Source organism: Lepeophtheirus salmonis, chromosome 11, assembly GCF_016086655.4.
Source record: "Lepeophtheirus salmonis chromosome 11, UVic_Lsal_1.4, whole genome shotgun sequence".
Lineage (NCBI taxonomy): Eukaryota > Metazoa > Arthropoda > Copepoda > Siphonostomatoida > Caligidae > Lepeophtheirus > Lepeophtheirus salmonis.
The window spans coordinates 3,835,549-3,848,204 of NC_052141.2; the positions used below are offsets into that span (position 1 = coordinate 3,835,549).

Consider the following 12,656-nt stretch of genomic DNA (forward strand, 5'->3'; position numbering starts at 1 on the left):
CCCAATTCGATTAATTATCGGTTATTGAAAAATGTACCAAATTTTCAAACAGCCTTTATAATCCCGAGTCCCTAATATTCATGGAAAAGTATCACGTTTAACAATTGAATGACGTAGTTTAATCAAATTTGAATAAACTACAACATTATTCTTAATTTAGGCATAAATGAAGTACTTATCCCTTTAATAATCATTGTATTTTTGATGATCGTCCGTAGGAATTTATTTTGGTGGGTTTTTTTTTTCGGAAGAGAAAAAAACTTTTGGAACTTTTTTAAGAGCTGTAATATTTTGGAAGAGACTAAATTTGACCGATTTTTTCCTGCAAATGAATAAAGTCCCCCAGTCCATGACACCATTTATCAAAGATGGTTAGTCTATGAGACGACTTTAATGTCTAATTCTGACGCATCATTATGATCCTACGTCATAATTTTGAGACTCCTACATGTCACACAGCGTTACCTCACTAACACAAAAATATACAGTATATTTGTGGATTTTTCTACTTCTATTTCCTTTTGAAGGAAAGATTTGTAATATTCATCGTACCCGTTCCCTCTTCTTTTTGAAAACAGAGGTTTCGTGAGTCTATTGGAGTACAATCAACTTAACATTTAAAATATTTGCATTTTATAGATCATAATATTTGTGATACAGAGATGTTCATTCAAATCTGAATACAAGATATAATTTATTAATTAAGGATATAATTTCAGCAAAATTAATACAATAAGTAGATGTGTGTCTGAGCTCTCTTAATCATTAATCTAGCTGTCCTTAGGAGCAATGATGGCTTCCAGGCGGTGACGGAAGGGCTGTCACCCGCAGGGGATGTAGTCCTCTGTCATAGCGTCCTAGTGCTGGTTGACAGTAGCTTTGATGGCCTCCGTGTTGGGATGACGGACACTGCAGACTTTCCCCTTGGCATGTTGTCATCAGGGCTGTAGGGGAGCCAGAAGTGGGGGGAAAAATTCAAAAGAACTCAAACGAGTCATTTAAAACTAATTTAAAAGAGTCTTTCAACAGAGGAGATGGGTTTCTTTCATTGCTGGTGTCAAAAGTATCCTTTCCCCCCTCACAAGGTTCTTTGCACTCACTTTTTTGATAGCTCTTTGGACACTTTGGTCTGAAACCCCGAGATCTCATGGACTCGTGGGGATTGGCCTTGGCCATTTTCTTTAACTCCTTCGGATCTGGTTTGGCCTTTTTGACATAGCCTTTCTTCGTCAGCAACATTTTGGACTTGCTGATAGCGTAGACGGTGGTCCTGGAGACGCCCAACTCCTTGGAGTGTCCGAATGGAAACTCGTTGATCACGTTGAAGTGTCATTTTCTCGACTTGTAAGTAATTGAGAGAGTTAAAGTTTTTTTTTTTTTTTGTAACTAATTCTTTATGCTTTAATGTATAGAAATATGAATTATTTTTATCACTCAATTATTACACTAATTGTTGAATACGTAAGTGTTCAGATTTCAATGGACCACCTGGTATTTCATTCTGGAAGAAAGGTTTCGTGATAGGCAACATACTTCTTTGTCTTCCCTTTTGGAAACAGAGGTTTCGTGAGTGTATTGGAATAAAGTCAACTTAAAATTTATTATATTTGCCCATATTAGATCATAATATTATTAATATAGATTTGAAGCAAAATTGAAAGAGATTCATAAGATAGTACTACAATATTAATGAATAAATTACAATTAATTAATAATAATAAAAAAACCTATTGTTCATTCCTCTGTTATTTGTTCATATATTTATGGAGTACTAAGCCTGCAATTTAAAGGAGAGAAACATATGTTTTCAATCCTTTTATGATCTTATATTACGACTCTGATTAGCATAAATTTGCAATAACCATAATTCCTCATAAAAGAACTACTAAATCATTTGTAATAAATAATAATATTATGAAAAATGTTGAACTGAATAACTGATAATAATACTTTTGTACAAGCATTGTGTATACATAATAGGGAGGCGGATAGCTAGGTAAATTGATCATTAGGCTGTCCCGTATTCTGTTTAATATATTAATCCCCCTGACTATACACATTTTTACTGTAGAACACTATAAAAAAACTGACATACCGGGCCGTGCAGAATTATTTACCGATTTTTGTTCAGAACAAGTCGCGGACAATAATGACATTTCGAATGACTTGAGAAACAATTTATTCATACATTATTAGAATAATAAAATAGTTTGGTATCAAATTTAATCAATGTAGCCACCATTTGACTCAATGACACTGGTCAGGCGACGTCTGAAGCTGCCACAGACTTGCTGGATGTAATCGGCGTCCACGAAGGCCAGGCCTTGTTGACAGCAGCCTTTAAGGCATTTATGTTCTTGTGTCGTTTTTTGCAGGCCTTGGTCTCCACGTGCGCCTAGATAGGGAAGTCTAGTGGGTTCAGATCTGGGGTCTGAGGGGGCCAGTAGTCCTTGGGCCAAAATTTCATGTTGTCCTTGAGCCACTCCTGAGCTTTCTTGGAAGCGTGGGTGGGTGTTCCATTTTGTTGAAAAACCCAAGAAGAGTTGCCGACAATGGGTTTGATCCACGGAAGGACCTTGGCTTCATGGCCTTCCCGTTGGAGGCCACGAGACCCAACATCATCACCGAAGCAGGGTGATTTGTTGTTGTCACATAGTGGTGCTTATCTTGCACATCTCCAAAGCTCACAACACGGTCATTTTGCCTGTGGAAAACAGAATCGACCGTAAAAGTTTTATCATCTGAAAAAATGATGATGTGTCCAGATGAGCGCTTGATATCATTCAAGATTTTCTTGGCACGCTCAAGTCTGACTTCTCGCTGACGTTCAGTTAGCAGAGGGCATTCAGTACGCCTCAGGGACTTTCCTCCAGCCCTTTTCAATACCCTTCAAGCAGTTGATCTCGACGTTCCCATCTTTCTGGCCATGTCGGCAATGGACCTGTTGGGAGTCCTCTTGAACACTGCCTTTACTTGCCTTGTTGAGACAGTGGCCTTCCTGCCAGCCCCAGAGGAATGCTTGAGATCACCTCCAGCCTCCAAGCGCTTGGAAACGTTGTAAATTGTCATCAACGAGGCCCCAACCTGTTCCTTAATGTTGTTATGAGGCACTCCCGCTCGGAGGAGGGCTGCAATTTCGATCCTCTTTGTTTCCTGATTGGACATGGTCTCACGTGTGGAAGTTGTTACGCTCTCACAGGAAGGATTTTTGTTTATTTTAACAGTAACAATACGAAACAATCAGATAGGTTGCCACAAAACCTCTTAAAAAGTATATTTACATCATCAGTAAATAATTTTGCACGGCCCAGTAGACAAAGTAACAAGCCTCGGAGACCATTTTTGGGTTACTACAGGTCATTTTAGTTATTAAAAAAAAGGATTTTTGGAACATATATAGCCAAGGATATAAGGAAATATATCGACGTCATTTCTCCCCCCCCCACCACTTGAGTAAAGATGTGACGGATATTATATTTTGCATATCCGGGTTGGCTCGTATCTTCATAAATAGATAGACATAAATATTTGAGTAAACTTTGGTTACACCAAGGATAATAGAAATACAACTTCCATTGACCTTGAGGGACACGAACTTCCGGATCCAGATCCAAAAACAAAATTAGAGAAATATTTGTCTCGAACTTCATGAATATTTTATCCAAAGTTCAGACTTTAATATAATTAGATCTGGATTGAAGTTACGTTTTTATTGATTACTGAATTCTGAGAGTTATTAGTTATAAGTAGGATTATTGTTATAGTTACCTTGGACACGTCCTGACGAATAATGTATCTCCCAACCTCTCTTCAAAAGGAATAGAAAAAAGCCCAAACTTTATTAGTTAGTTAACTAATTCTTCCAACTTTCAAAGTATTATTGATTAATGATAGTTAATAGCTGTTCACAGCTTACCCAGAAGAAAATTTATATCCAACATATAAACATTAAGAACCCTGATTATAAGTAAAAAAGAAGGAAAGTTGTATGCTGAGAACAAACTACAGTGTAAATTTTTGTACTTGTGATGTAACTCCGTTTAAAATAACCCTAGTTGCCATACCACCTCACTAAAACAAAATCGTCTAGTCTATTTTTTTGACAGTGGTTCTTTTCACTTAATCAATGTTCTGGACGTTGATTGGTTTAGTTAGAATTAGCTCCTTTGTAAGCTGATAGCCAAAGCTTCGCAACTATCGAATAGTTATTCCATAGACGGGAAGAATTGATGGTTTACCAACTGATTTTAAGCCTTTTCTCTGTTTCTTTTGCGAAGAAAGATTGAGTGGTAAAATAAAGGTAACAATGTGTACGATACAACTGTTTATGTAGATGCCACTCCAAGCAATAAACAAGATAAATAGGGATACTACGTTCAATATATAATAACTAGTATGTATAATATGCATAAAAAACGAAAATTAGCTTAATCACCCTGATGATTTGAAGAATTTTTTGGAGGAGATCAGCTTTGACATGGGAGGAGAGGAAGAAAAAAAACAAAAAAAAACAAGCTCATTGTCAAGAGTTACTTCGATGTCGATCCTCAATTCTACTCTGAGTCCAACAATGCCTTACAATTAGGACTCTGCTATAGATCCTCAGGGCTACGCTCCCCTCCGTCTTTTCTAAGCACAAACGAATGTTCAATTAGGTCTTGATTATAACTTAATATACATTAGGAAGGAAAGTTCAGTCCTTAGGAGCAAGGTTATTAGAAATACAAGGTTATACCATAACGCATGTACGACTAATATTTCACTTCCACCACACTTTTTAATATTGACGTCATAGGGTTTGAGTGGTTGCGTGTTTTGTCAAAATCTGCCTGTCCTGCCCAGCAGTCGGTATGATACATCAGACTGAAAATACTAGCAAGCACGATTACATGATGGTCTAACCTTGTATTTCTATTAGCCTTGCATAGGAGTTAAATAATGATGACAACAGGTGAGGAAAATAAAATTAATCATTCAGATTATTAATTCCAAGGGAGCAAAAAAATACCAACGATTTACATCATTTTCGGTTCCTTTTTTAACATGTTCAAAATACACACAATTCTACTCTGAGTCCAACAAGGGCTTACAATTATTACTTCGAAACAACTCCTCTGGGTTACTCTCCGTCTGTTATGGTCACAAACGAATGTTCAATCAGGTTTCGAATATAACTGAATGTAGTAGGAAATAAGCTCACTAAACAGTATTAAATAATAAAGATAACAGCTTAGGAAAAGAAATTTCCTTCTTCAGATTACCAATTCGAAATAAACGGGTCAGTTAAAAGATACACACGATTTACATAACTTATCAAAGCATCATATCACATTTTTTGGAAACAAGAAAAATCCGAGTTATATGAAATCCGCATTGTATTGGAACGTTATTAGTAATAAAACCCATCCAATGGGAGAAATTATTTTACAAAGTACACATTTTTTCTATTGTCTATTGTTTTTTATTATGATTAGGACACTAAATTTTTTTTATTCATCATGACTTGTTAAAAACAATGCTTGACGAGACTAGATGCTCGTACATAATAATTGAAAAATTTAAGCTCAATCGTGTATTTACTTGATTTTTAGTCAGGCTCATTTCAATACTATAAAACTTAAAGAATCCGAACTTAACTACTATTTATTCAGCAAACCTTTTTATTGGTATTATTGATAAGTAATAACCAAAAGTTCAAAAATCCTTACCTCAATATTTAGTTTTAATTAATTTATAGTCATAATATATACAAATTCTATAGAAAGGGAATATACTACACTATACCAGGAGTCTGAATAACTTCAAACAACGAGTTATGCAAAATCCGTGGTGTTTGAAACCGCATTATGCAACAACCCCCTGTATTTGTTACAATACAAGAGGCCTAATAATGGACCATTTTGATCCCAAAAAATGGCCTGTTATGTCTATTAGTTTGCCAAAGTTATTTTTTGTTTTCTCTCAGCAGAAATGGGCATTGTGCAGAGAGAGAAAAATATTATATATAGCCAAAACGAAATACTATTATATATTGTACATTTTTTTTCTAAAATTACCAATTCCCATAAATTAAATTTATAAAAAGGTTTTCACTCCTTTCAGGCTTTTTACATCTTTAATTTGTATTTCATTAGTATAAGGAATTAAGTCATGTATTCTAAAGAATTAGAGATATAATAGACAGGTACCTACCTAAAATTTTGAGATGCACCAAGAGATAGGAAGCAGTCGTAACAAAAAAGAGGAAATGCTTAATAGCTATACACGAAGCGACTACACAATTTCCTTTTTCCAAAAGGTAATAAAATAAGTTTTATAAATTAGAAAATTTTTCGATTTGTTTTATGATGATAGTACACATTTAAAGTTTTGTTTTTCAGAGTTTGAAAAATCAAATCAAATTTTTTGTGTTGTTTCTTTAATGCTATCGATCTGAATCCAGTTACAGGATTTTTATGTTATGAAGTATTGTAGATCAAACATATATTTTGCAATAATATTTCAACAATGCTTCTCCAACTTTCCTCATGATATGAGTATTTTAATGTTTGGAACTAAAATGCTCATATCATGAGCCAAGTTTGAGAAACATTGTTAAAATATTTTTGTCAAATATATGTTTCGACATTTTACAGATTTTTAAATCAAAACACATCCATGAAGGAACTTTTTTTTTTCATTTGGACGTTTGATGGTTTGAATGCAAAATCAAAAATATCCAGGGATACCAATTGAGAATTGACGGCACAATTTAAAAAGGGATCCGGAGTTCCTGTCCATCTTGGAGAAGAAGATCAAGAAGGAGGATCACACCAGATCCATGAATTGCCTCGTCAATCACTTCTCCGTGGCTGCTAGGATCATCAGGAGGGCTGTAAAGGGCGACTTGGGATTGTCCTTATACACAAAGACCCCTAAAAAAATACGGACGTACTTTTTAAGCAACCTCTCCAGTACACGTTTAGCTGCCCAACCTTGTACATTGAATAAACCGAACTTTGGTATTTTAATACCCGGTGATTTTTTGTTTTATTTTTCTTTAAATAACTTTTCCTTCAAAGGATTTAAAGGTATATATATACTTATTATACAAAAAAGATGCAAATTTAATTGACAACATATCTTATTAGGTAGTTATGGGTGATTATTTGATTAGATAATTATTTTTTACGATAGTTTTTTGGAATAAATCCAGTTTTAATTACCCAGTTTGAGCTATCCACACCAATTTAAAGTTTTTGCATGACGACATATCTGATAGAATTAATTTTAGCTCTCTTGCACAATTAACCCTTTAATAATTATTCGCGTTAGAATAATTATGAAAATGAATTAAAGAATAATTTATTATACCTACATTGAAAACTGTAGCGAATAACTGATGTTCACAAATCGCTCGATAAAAACTCCAAAAATTATATGTAATTAGTTTAATTTTATAAAATATTTTATCAAGCCATTTTTTTGAAAATAGCGAATGACTGTATTTGCATGAATACTTTAGATTCTCACCTCTAGAGTGACACCCCGTTTAGCCTGCTACTATGTACTTCCACAGTCTACATAATTAGCACTTATTATTTAAAAAAAAGAATATTATGTTGTGGCACTCTGTATTACTGGAGATATTAATGGAGTTATGAACTGAAATCCATTTTTTATGTGGAAATTAGTGTCCAAGATCGATCTTTTCTATTCGGTGGCAAATGATTTTTCCGGTTCAAATTGTAAGCATTATTGTACATAAAAAATTATATTTTCTATAAAAAAGAAAGTCATATTTGTTACTCAAAAGTTCTTCAAAGTTGTACCGAATTACTTACAATCATAACGGCTTCGTATTGGAAGAGGATTCCCAGAACGAAATTAAATAATCCGTGTATTTTTAAAAGAGAGATTTGTTTATATGTTCTTCATACGTTTCCACGCCATTGAACCTAGGAGGCTGAAATTGTGCAATTGTCCCTCTTTTGAGCTGGTACAGGCTGAGATGGGGATGTTAATTTTTGAGGTTGTCATATAAGGGGGGCTTATGATACACCCATAACCCAAAAACCTTTTTTTGCAGCTCAAAGTGTTTCGATAACAACTATACGAATAACTACGTTTTCTAAATTTAATCAAAATCAAAGAAGTTATGACAAAAAAAAAAAAGAAATGACTGGAAATTGCAATTTCATTTATTTCAAGTGCAAAAAAATGAACTTCCAATGACATATGGGATTAGTAAATAAAGAGTGATTCAAAACGAGCGGGTTTTCCACTAGGGATTTTTTGACAGGCGCGCACGAGTTCTGCCAAATTCATACGTCATTTTTACTCAGTATTGTTTTACAATTCTTCATGGAAAGATATACGCCACAACAACGTGCACAAATTGTTCAATCGTACTATGAAAATCAGCGTTCATTGAAAGAAGTTTTTAGCAAATTACGCCCAACTTATGGTCCACATAATCGACCTTCAGAATCCCCAATTCGCACAATAATCGAAAAATTTGTAGGGGTAGCAACTTGTTGGGATGTCCCGTCGTCCGGTAGGCCACTTACAGCCGAGAGGGTAGCCGAAGATCGTGAAGAATCGATTCGCCACCGCTCTCAACAACTTGGCTTGTCGTATGCAACAGCCTGGCGCATTTTGAAGAAAGATTTGGGGTTAAAGGCATACAAAATACAGCTCGTGCAAGAATTGAAGCCGCCGGACCTTCGTTTGCGTCGTGTGTTCAGTGAATAGTCAGTTTTTCTTCGCCAAATTTGTTCAGTGATGAGGCCCATCTCTGGCCCAATGGCTACGTAAATAAGCAAAATTGCCGTATTTGGGGTGAAGAATAACCCGAATTGTATCAAGAACATCCATTACATCCATTGAAAACAAGAGTTTAACAGAGTTATTCGTGAGATTCCAGTCACAATGCTCGAACGCGTCATCAAAAATTTGCGCAAAAGAATGTACCATTTAAAGGCCAGTTGCGGCCAACATATGAAGGGGATTATTTTCTAAAAATAATTGTTTTTTCGTTTCATAATAATGTTTTGACCATAATATAATATTTTATGGGTTTTATTTCTACAATCCAAAAACGGCTCATTTTGAATCACACTTTAGAATAAAGTTTGTAGAAATTTGTCTGTAGATTGGTTTGCATATAAATTTGAACATAAATAAAATTCATGAGAAAATGAGATATCTGTCATTTTCTGAATAATTTTTCATTTTTTCTCTCTTTTTTTTTCCATTTTTTCATCAAAACGTCAATTTTAAGTCTTTTAAGAAAAAATGCCACAAGACGATGCTTTTTGCGCAAAAAAAATGTCGACTTAAATTTAAAAGTACGTCTATTTTCAATTTCCAGAACATTTTATTATATAATTTTTGCAATATTTGCAAAAATGAACAAGTGTTTGAATGGGTATTTTTTTGACAGCATTATTCTTCATAACTTTTTTGTTTTTGCAAGTATGAAAAAAATATTGGTGGGTTTGTGTTTCTTTTAAAATTCAAACAAATACTATTAACTATTTTTTTGCAAAATAAGAACAAAAAAGTTTTTTTGCAATTTTCTTCGCAAATTTCGATTTTTTGAAGTAAATAAAAAATGGACTTCTCATCTAGACAGTTTTTTAGATGCATATATGTTGGTATGCTATTTGAAGTGTATAAGACAATATTTTTTTATTTTCATAATAATACTACTAAGGTTAGAAGGGGGTTAGAAGGTTTTTTTTGGGGGAAGGGAGTTGCTATTTTCCTTACTTATCCAGATTGATACATTTTGAAGTATCACAAAACAACTCTCAAAATTCATTTTTGTATTATTTTAGATATACGGTTTAATGATGAATGGCTGATGACGTCATTTGTGTTTTAAAATTGTGATCATGTGCACAATAATGTCATATAAAGCTTAATGTGACGCATAAATCATTTTTGTACAACTCAAAAATCAGGATAAGTGAGAAAATTGGTCCATAGATTGAGACCGAAAATATCTATTTATATATCAAGACCGAAAAAATCCATTCACGATTTGAAAACGATTAAATTTGGGTCTACAGTCGATCTATAAGCTGAAATATGATGTCTTCTGAACGAGTTTATCTGGAAGTAAGTAAGAATCTATGGAGTCTAAATAAGAATAAAGTTTGTGTGACACCAATACACTATTGGACATCATTTACTCAAAGTAGTATGACTTGGAAAAATGAAATTTAGAGATGTCCGTTTTACAATTTTGGTATTCCGCTAATCGGTAATCCACTAATTAGCTTCAGTACAAGACTATTAAAATTAAATTTGTTAAATTTTGGCGTATTTGAATCAAGTAAGCTTCGACTAGTTGAGCTAATAGCAAAAAGTGTTCCAACAGTCTCCAGTCTACCCCTACCAGAGCCCTATATATGAATTACATGTAGCATCGAGCGTGTTTACAGGGCGCACGATTATAAGTTGGCGTTTCTGGTGGACATGGCTCTTGAGGGCCATGTCTTTCACGGCATTCGTGATCGCCCTTTCACTAACGTGGTTCTTTTTTCTTTTTGCGAGCTTGCGCATCCCGGTTTGAGGATTTGCCACAAGACTGTCTCCCAAGGCACTCATGAACTTCTCCAATCGCTTTATTTGTGGCCCTCACTTCGAGGCTTCCGTTCATAGCTGCTATTAGCCTCAAACACCTTTCTGATCCTCAAAATAGTGGACCTGTTCACTTCCACAATCTTGACCACCGCACAAACAGGAACTAAGCATTCTACGTTTTTTCGATGACATCACGAAACCAAAAATATATGGCGTACAAAGGAAGGTCCCAAAACTGCTCTTTCAAAAACCAATGAATGTATTATTGCCCTTCGTTAACTTGTTTATAATTTATATATGTTATGATGCATGTTTGCTTTCGCAAACTGTACATGTAGTTTTTGGGAAGTCATGAACAATAATATCTATTTATAATTAATTAACAGCGTATATGTACAAGGTGATTATATATAAGGTATGTCGATTCGAGATTTCTTTGCTTTTGTTTATTGGGTATTTTTGATGACGTAACAGATGAGCTAATTTAGTAGGAAAGTCCTTAAAAGAAATTGTATTAATACATTATATTTTATTTTATTTTCTCATTAAACAATACTATTAGTCTAAATTTTTAACCTTCGACGATTACGTTACTAAATTTTTTTTTTTTTTAAATAAATCCAAAATTGTTTTTAATGAAAACTAAGTCAGAAAATAAGTATACAAAAATAGTGGACATCTGATGAATTTGTACAGGTTGCCAGAGTACACCTAGTACCTCACAAAGAAGATATAATTCTTGGAATAATATCAATTAACACTTAATATATAATTTAAAACTCTAACTATTAATAATGAGTGACAAAATGGCGAATTCTTCTAAATCTTCTTGGATTCCTCTCGTAGACAACGTTCTATTCGCTTGTAGTAGAGTCCATTAAATTTATTCCTCAAGCAAAAAATGTCAGCAAAGATTAGATAGTAATTTAAGTTAGCTGAGCAAGTACTGGAGAGCTGATTTAAGCATTTAATAACTCTTTTCCGGATGTGACTAGACTTCCTCGTAAATGGAACTGCCGCATATTTGAAACCTGTTATACATAATATAATTAATAAATCCGTAAGAGCAAAAAATGATGAAAAATCTTACCCAAACATTTGATGAACTCAATATAGTCCCGTCCTCCCAGTACAGTCAATGTATTGGCTATTTTTTCACAAATTTGTTTAAATCCCTCACCTGAAGCGATTCTACGGAAATGAAACGATATCATATGATTTCAGGGGAAAATAATAAAACTCTGAAACCTGGGAGACTCTTCATCGATAAAAATCAAGGTTTCCGACTCCAAAAACACTTCTTTCAAATCATCAATAGTTTTTAATCGATCAAACGTTCTTGCTAGCAATATATCTGGATATATTTCTCTCAGAAATTGGAATTTATCCATTGTTTGCAAAATATCTAGTAAGCTGAATTTTAACACAAGGAGTTAAATCATACCTGGTTTATATATATATATATTTGTATTATGTAATATTCTATACCTAGGCATTGGCATGGAGCGCAGGCCTTCCCTCATTAGTTTGGAGAATATCTCACATACATATGTGGAAGAAAAGGATAAAATAATTATTTTATTACTTCATAAATATATACAACTCAATATTTGATAGACATATTTGAGTAAATTATAGGCTTGCTATTCAAATTTCTGGGATGAATTGAGATACCCACGAATTTTAACTATAGTTTATAACCTTTATTTGATTTAAGAATCTTATATTGGCCCGGATATGCCCCCTTTTATAACTAATCTTTTGATTTCTCATTCTCTAAATTCTGACAATCAATTTTGCTTACTTTAAATCCAATTTGGAGCACATCTAAAGGGCTTATAGGAATCATTATTGAATATAAATAGATGATAATTTGTAGAATAATACAAATTCTATACTTTCTCAATATTGATAAAAATCTTTCCATTTTGTTTTTGTGTTGACGAGCCTAAACTATGAAAATATCAAACATGCGTAGGTTGAAAAGATACATCTTCCGGAATCACGGGATTCCGTCAGGGATTTACACCTACGATAAATTGTCAAGAAAAAAATGATACGATGAGTTAAGAAAGAATTTCATT

The 12,656-nt window shown here is 33.8% G+C and overlaps 1 protein-coding gene across 1 annotated transcript; it reads right to left on the bottom strand.

The window, feature by feature from the left end:
* Window positions 1-11,081: 11,081 nt before the first annotated feature.
* On the bottom strand, window positions 11,082-12,010 carry LOC121126403 (uncharacterized). The gene is made up of 3 exons (XM_040721728.2): window positions 11,821-12,010; window positions 11,663-11,763; window positions 11,082-11,603 (listed from the first exon to the last, which is right to left on the bottom strand). Exons 1-3 carry the CDS (start codon window positions 11,961-11,963, stop codon window positions 11,392-11,394), a joined length of 456 nt encoding a protein of 151 aa, XP_040577662.1. The 5' UTR covers window positions 11,964-12,010; the 3' UTR covers window positions 11,082-11,391.
* Between the last annotated feature and the right edge of the window lie 646 nt (window positions 12,011-12,656).

Bases quoted from the DNA above. Each gene is read 5' to 3' on its own strand.
- LOC121126403 (XM_040721728.2), bottom strand. From the start codon at position 11,963: ATGGATAAATTCCAATTTCTGAGAGAAATATATCCAGATATATTGCTA. The intron at 11,764-11,820 runs GTTTCAGAGTTT...TCATTTCCGTAG, and splicing joins ATCGATGAAGAGTCTCCCAG to AATCGCTTCAGGTGAGGGAT. The intron at 11,604-11,662 runs GTAAGATTTTTC...TATGTATAACAG, and splicing joins TGAGTTCATCAAATGTTTGG to GTTTCAAATATGCGGCAGTT.